Source organism: Natator depressus, chromosome 11 (assembly GCF_965152275.1).
Source record: "Natator depressus isolate rNatDep1 chromosome 11, rNatDep2.hap1, whole genome shotgun sequence".
In the NCBI taxonomy this organism is placed as follows: domain Eukaryota; kingdom Metazoa; phylum Chordata; order Testudines; family Cheloniidae; genus Natator; species Natator depressus.
In genome coordinates, this window is record NC_134244.1 from 68,103,896 (window position 1) to 68,111,362 (window position 7,467).

General features: G+C 43.6%; 1 protein-coding gene across 1 annotated transcript; it reads left to right on the top strand.

Moving 5' to 3' along the window:
• The first annotated feature begins 3,273 nt into the window (after positions 1-3,273).
• Positions 3,274-6,576, top strand: LOC141995646 (interferon lambda-3-like). Its single transcript, XM_074966907.1, has 6 exons — positions 3,274-3,333; positions 4,376-4,542; positions 4,985-5,062; positions 5,533-5,676; positions 5,981-6,058; positions 6,478-6,576. The coding sequence occupies exons 2-6, from the start codon at positions 4,381-4,383 to the stop codon at positions 6,574-6,576; spliced, it is 561 nt and encodes a 186-aa protein (XP_074823008.1). The 5' UTR covers positions 3,274-3,333; positions 4,376-4,380.
• Positions 6,577-7,467: the final 891 nt, after the last annotated feature.

The following is a 7,467-nucleotide window of genomic DNA, read 5'->3' on the forward strand; positions in this document are numbered from 1 at the left end:
TCAGTTTCCTGAAGACAAAGGGTCTGGTCTGTGCTTCTGTTGTTAAGGCAATTGGTTGGTATGTTGTCTCAAGCTTCCCCAGGAAAGGGGGTGAAGGGAATTGGGGGGATAAGGATTCCAAGTGACCCTTCCCTGAATTTTTGTGTAAATCACTCGGTGGAGTCAGCAGTACTGTCCAAGGACAAGGAAAGGAATTTGTACCTAGGGGGAAGTTTTAACCTAAGCTGGTAAAATATAATCTTAGGGGGTCTTTCATGCAGGTCCCCACAACTGTACCCCAGAGTTCAGACTTGGGGGAACCTTGACAGGCTCTCTCGCAGACATGTTTTCCAGACTTAGGTTCAGATCCTGTTCACCTGACACATGCAACTAGACTTTGATGTGACTTGCATAAGAGGAGCAGAATTTTCCCTTAATGGAAAGTATTAGCGTTCTATAGTGGCCTTAAAATGGAAGTGTTCTTCTCCCACCCCCACTCCTTTGCTATACAGCTGCACGCGTCTGCTTTGTGTCACCTACTGGCTTGGGAACTGAACTAGAACGCAGGAGGTTGGGTTAATTCCCAGCTCCGCCAGTGGGTTGCTGGGTGACCTTGGCCACATCAATTCCCTCACTCTGCCTCAGTTTCCCCATCTGTAACATAGAGATGATACTGACCTCCTCTGTCTAGCGCTTTGAGATCCAAAGACGAAAGTGCTAGATAAGAGCCAGGTACTATTATTGCTAGTTGCTTCTAAAGCTATCATAGCCACAATAGGCAATTAACAGTCCTGAATTATTCAACAACACCCCCAAAAAGTTCTTTAAAATGTCTTGTGAAATAATAGCTGCACACAAAGGGGTTGAAAATTTCTTTTGAACGTTTCACTTCTTGAATACCATTAATCCATTTCTCCTTCTTGAATAGGTTGCCGGCGTAGCTGGACTTCGGAAGCAATATGTTGATGTAACTCAACCAGTTTCATTTTTGCTTCATTAGCTCCTAACCTGATGGTAGCAAGGCATACGTCAGAGTCCTGTGTTGATACATGCAGTCGAATTGGATGCAGTGTATTGTTTGGTCTGCTAATAGTGTCCAATGCAGTTTACTTTCGTCGGTGTCAGAAAGCTGCTTTTCAAACATCAGGAAACATCTCTCTTTTGTCAGCTACCTCCAAGGGAGCCACTGACTGAACCCAGTTATCTTTGAATTATTTGGGCTAAGAATTGTTTCCATACAGTTGTGGATTTTCCTGTTACTCTGAATAAGAAGCCCTGATCTAATACATGGCAAGCAGCACAAACACACTCAAGTTTCCTTTTATTCATTACAAACTTTGTGTGCAGATCATGCACATCCTACAATGGCACAGGTAGCAACAGGAATTTAAACACCTGTGTTGACATAACTGATAACTACGCCTGCCAGTTACCTGGTTATGCTTAACACTTATTCTCTCAGAAGAGAGAGAGAGAGACAGAGAATAATGCATAAAAGATAAACAGGAATCAGGGCTAATAAAAGGAAGTTGAGAGAGTATACAGAGACTTAGGCATGGTGGAGCTGGTTAGCTTTGGGTCTGCAGTGCTTTCGTAGGGTGAATATCACTGAAGTCAACGGGTGTTTTGTCTTGGCAGACAGGGCCCTTTAAAGGTGAATCAAAGGGTTTTTCTACCTTCCAAAACCTAAGTGTAGTCATGCAAGAGTCTGTTTCCTAGAAAGGAGTGAGCTGCTTCCTGTGTTACTAGAGCTCTTTGATCTACTCAAATGCAAGCCCCTGATATCAAAGTCTTTTCACAACTAGTACGTTGTACTCCTGTGACTATTGTGGTATACTGGTATGGTGAAAAGGAATGCCGATGTCTTATACCGCCAATAGTTCTGCCTGTTCAGGGAAAGACATAACTATTCCGGTGTCAGGCACTGTTATGCTGACATAACGGCACCCACGCTTTGTTGAACTGGTATAATTGGATCAATAAGGTGCCACTAGTACTCCTTTTCTTTTTGTATCAATTAAAAAAATCATAGTCGGGCCTGGGTAACACTTGAAAATCATACCATTCTACGTACTGGCAGGTAAGCAAAGGGGAAACAACATTTAAAATATATTTATTTTATGTGGTGTAGCTTTGTATTTCAGAGACACGTTTGGGTCACATTTAAATGAGGAAAGGGAGCATGAGATCTGTTACTTTAAAAGTTGTCTGGCTCTATTCCTCAGACTATGTCTGAATAATGGAGATCAGCCTTGACCGAGGCAAGGAAATGACAGTAGAATACAGGCATTTTCTACAGCAGAAAGATCAGAACAAAAGGCTGGAAACAGATCATAACACACATACGAGAACAGCGTGAGGTCTAGGGATGGCAGGTGGGGGAAGCGGAGGACTGCAAAGAGCTGCACCTAGGAAAGGAGACAATCAAACATGTACTCTTCCTTAATCCAAGCAAAGCTTTGCTCCTATTACTGCCATCCTTGTCTCTCCCCCTCACGTGTGTTCTACAATCCCATTGTGCCAAGGCTCCGTTTAGACTGTAAACTTATAGAGGGGACTGCCTTTATTTTGTGTACAAAGGCCCTGATCCTGACTGGGGCCTCTGTGCACGAGTGGAATAAATGCTACTGCAGCTAACTGGTAATGCTAGAGTACAGAAGACCTCCACAGAGACCGTATGTTCTTGGCTTTTGTGGTGAAAAGTAAAACAGATGGGATGGATAAACGAATACCCACCCAGCCCGAAATTACTGCATGTCGGCCTTTACTGTAGTCCTCAGTGCACACCTGTGATGTGTCTAGACATTAAAGGCCAGCCCTGGTTTGCTGTGAGTAACCAGGATCTGCAGGAGATTGGTGAGAAGGTTCCAACCCACCTGCTCACTTTACATTTTCGAGGCTATATCTGCAAGGAAGAGGACTTTAAAAACAAAAGGGGCTGAGATTCTTCTCTACGCTGGACCCCAAAGGGCTTTGCAATTCAGCAAAGGCCAAGTCTACATACACACCTACTCTAGGCAGGGAACTCCTGCATAGTTCACTTGTGACGTCACAGTGTTTTCTTCACCTGGAAATCCCTCAGTACTCAAGCTCACCTGTAATAACTGCCTCACTTTTGCTTTCCATTTCCAAACACTTAGCTGCTCTTTGCTGGGTGACAGCAGAGCTGGGTTTTTCTGCCCTAGACTAAAGCAAAATGAGGTTTCATGTAATTTTTCTTAACCAGAAAGAGCCTTTTGGTATAAAAGCAAGAGCAATGGAGAAGAAAAACCACATTCAGAGCCAAGAGAGAGGCAAAGCAGCCCTGAGACACAAGAGGCAACTAAAGCAACGTCCCAGCAAATACACGGCAAGGTAAGGGTGACTCGCCTGCAGCCTCTCCTTACGACACGATTTCTCTTTATTGAGTGCTTCTGTTGTGCTCTATGGTAGACAGCAAGGAATGAATGTTGTACAAGCAAAGTGCGTTACACCTGTAATGTATTATTAATGGCTGAATATTTAAACAAAAACCGCTCTGATTCATGAATAGTTTCCTGGAAAAAATCGGAGTTCAAGTTGCTATGATTTGTAGCGTGTTTTCGTTTTGTGTCTGGAGAATTGTTGGGTACTTGTGAAAAGTGTTTGGCTACCGCCAAAACTTTGACAAATGACATTTCATACAAAAATGTGCATGGATTAAAAATAGTTCAGTCATCAAATTATGGAGCAGAAACAATGTCAGGGGATTTAGGAGCCCAGCAACAAAATATACAATGACTATCAAATTGCAAATAGACAAAAAACAGTCAGTAGCCTGAAAATTATTGATCAGAACTATTTGGCAAGTGGCAAATATATATTTGCATAAAATTAGGATTAGTTCACACTTTGCTGTACTAAAAGAAGCAGGACCAATTTGTAACAAATGCTATCGGATGACGTATCCTGCTCCACCGACTAGCTACTTCATTGTTTGACTACACAGTGTGCAAGTATTTACAACAGCTGACGTCTGAAGGGTGGTCTGAAAAGAACTGATAACTCCGCTGAATCTCAATACATTCTTTTCTTCTTTTTCTGAAAACTGTCACGTCTGTCAGCTGTTAAATTAAACAGCCAATCAAATGAACTGGTTGGCTTGAGGAAGACATGAGAAATGGTAACAGTTCTTTTACTTCCCAATCCACTATAAGAAGCCACAGATCTCAGCTGGGCATTTCACTGATTCTGATGTGTCCCCAGCTGCCTCCTGCAGTAGCTTTAACAATGTTTTAAGAAACACTAAAAAGAAAATTTAGAGCTAGGTTTGTCTCCAGTGCAGGCCTAGCTTCTGAGACACCATCCAACCCGCTGGCTGGTAAGCCTTGCAACCTGGCATGTCAGTCATGTATCTCTCCCGTTCTGTCTCCGTTAGGGAAAATGGTGAACGTAGGCTACAAAGTTCTCTTTGCTCTGGCCATCTGGACGATGACTACAGAGGCCTTTCCCAAAGGCGCTGAGAGGACAAAATGCCACCTCACAAAATACAAGTCCCTGCCACCTCGGGAACTGGAGGCCTTCAAGAAAGCCAAGGACAAATTTGTAAGTGTGAAGAACACACACTGGGCAATAACAGCACTGTGAGCCCTGGGCTGTAATCTGAACAGCAGCCCTCTCTGCGTGTCCCTTTGGACTCAGGGAAGAAGCTCAAAACCAATTATCAAGAAGGATTTGATTTTACATTTCTCCCAGCTCTAGCACCCTGCTGGCAAGCACCAGGGCTCTAGCACAGCGCCTGCTGAACCCAGGTCCTCTCCTCACTGGAGTAGGACGACAAAGCACAGTTTAAAGTTTGTCATGAGTATCTCTGTCATATCCCTTGAGGATACCAGCCCAAGAGATACAAGGGAGACATTTGATGCCAGCATCTCTTCTCCCTGCATCACCACTGGGATTGCATGGATAGAACTGAGGGAAGAACTAGTACAGGTTTGTTCCTGCTCCTACATACATATGAGTCTCTGTTCTTTCCTTCTGCCTCCAGGAGGACATGATGCTGTTGTCAGACCGAAAATGCAGCACCAGGATTTTCCACCGGAATTGGGAAGTCAAAGAGCTGTCGGTATGAAAAATCTCAGTCAAGGGGTACAAGAAGGTCACATGCTAGCAGATGCTTCTCTTCTCACATGTGCCCCCTCTGAATCTGATCTCACTTAGCCCTATGCTAATCTGACACGTGGCACTCTGACCATTGACTTTGAAGTCACTGATTGAGTCAGGAGCATGTCCGATCTGACTGTGGCTCTTTCTCAGTGTAAATAAGGGTCACCCCTCACCTTCAGTTCAGGTGCCTTCTCACTGGCTATAAACTGGTGTCAAGAAAGGCGTGTGGAGATGAAGCTGTTTGCAGTCCAGAGTGATTTCAGTATTTCATTTACTGGCTAATCAATAAAGCCCTGAGTGGCTTCGGAAAATCTCCTGTTTCAACCTAGTCTACCTGCCCCTACGCATGGGAATTTCTAGTCCTGTATTTGCACAGCTGTGTATATTTCTCCCACAGACACTGTCTTACCTACGAGTGTCTCTCCGCAGGAGCACGACAGAGTCATCCTGGTCGAGAAGGAGCTGGACTTTACCATTAACATGCTGGAGAACGTTGAGGACCCCAGTCTGTCCAAGCTGCTCTCAAGGCCTCTAGAAATCCTGACGCAAATCAGAGGGGACCTGAGGGGCTGTGTGAGTATTCAGTGACAGATTTCTCTTTCAGTGCCAGATATGAATCTCTTCAAGGAGAACCCTTAGGAATTTCCCAAATGGGTTCCTTTACCTTGTACCCACAAATACTCGCATGTGGCTCTTGCTTTGGGCCCATCCTTACATAGGACATTGAAAGCGGGGATAGTTGATATGATATGCACAAGGGTAGCCGCCTAGACTATGTCAGGGCAAGAACTGCTCTGCGCCTGGAGAGAAAGGGCTTTGGTCCACTGTCGGCTGAAATCTCTGGGCACCAACCAGTCTGTATCAATTTTGTTTTCAGACCAGAGAAACTCATTCTCATCGACACTCCAGGAGGCTGAACAATTGGCTCCAAAATTTCCATGAGAGCAAAGAGACGGTGAGTAGTCAGTCGAGACAATGAGGAAAGGGAACTTCCATACAAATTAGAGAAGGAACAAGCCTACTAGGTTCCCATCCCAGAGGCCAGGGCGGATTTCTACAATCTATTCTCTGGTGCCTTGTCCAGCCTGTTTCAATAATCCTAGAACTGTAGTTGTGCACAAATCTAGCAGATCTCAATAAAAAAACCCTGTTGTGTCTGCTGCTACAGTGACTGTCTCTTCCGAGCACCGCCTGTAAGAAGATTATACCACCAGGGATTTTGACCCTCTGCAATAAATCAGGCTTTTTAGGAAATGCGGGAGGAGGGGTGAAGCAGGGAGATTTCTATCCTTATTAACTCTTTGTTTTTAAGAATGGTGGCTTTAATTTAGCCCCATTCACACTTCCTGTTGTAAATAGTCTCTCATTTCCCAGGAAACACCTGGCTGCCTGGAAGCATCTGTGATCCTCAATCTCTTCCGACTGCTGAACGAAGACTTGAGATGCGCAGCCTACAGGGAGCTCTGTGTGTAGCCATCTGGTCTCTGCAGTGCCCGTGTCCACATCTACTTAGAGACCGGATAGTCCCTAGCCTGAGAGCACTGCATACATATTGGGAGAAGACGTGTGTCAACCAGGAACATTCATCTTCTCCCTCTGGCTTCTGATCATAGATCCCCAAGCAAACTGATTCCATCCTTTTATACCAAAGAATTACACAACAATTGGCCTCCAGGTTGCTCCAACTTCCAGCTGGTGCAGCACTCTAGACTCCTTACAGAAGATTAATTGTAGGACCATTTTTCATCACAGTTGGAATTTAGGACTTCAATAGGATTTGGCCCTCTGGGGATATTATTTATTGAATGTAATTGTATTGTCACTATATGAATGCATTTTAGCCAAGGTAACATATCCAGAAATATTGGAAACATTTCATAAGCTTTAATTTAAAACAACAAAACAACGCACTCCAGTTCTAGGATTTACACACTAGTCACAGCTTCAGATCTCTTAGAAACAACCTCAGGAAATGCATTCTTACTGTAAATATCCTCGGCAGATGTAATTATACAGAGTATATTTTTATCTTGCTGCTTCTTTATATATTATAACCTGACTAAGAAGGGTAATTGATTTGTATAACTTCCAGACTTGAACCCAAGTGTTCTTTATTATGGATCAGCTATTTATTATTTATGTATTTATCTATTACTAAGATTATGCCTTTTTATTTATAATTGTGAACCAATAAAATTGTTTTCCCAGGCCTTGTCATTCCTGTCTTTCAATTAAAAGCATTTTGTTAACAGAAAATTGGGTGCACTGTAGTAATAATACCCAGCTCCTGTAGAGTGCTGTGCAGCAGTAGATCTCACAGTGCTTTACAAAGGAAGTCCTTCTCATTATTCCTGATTTTACAGA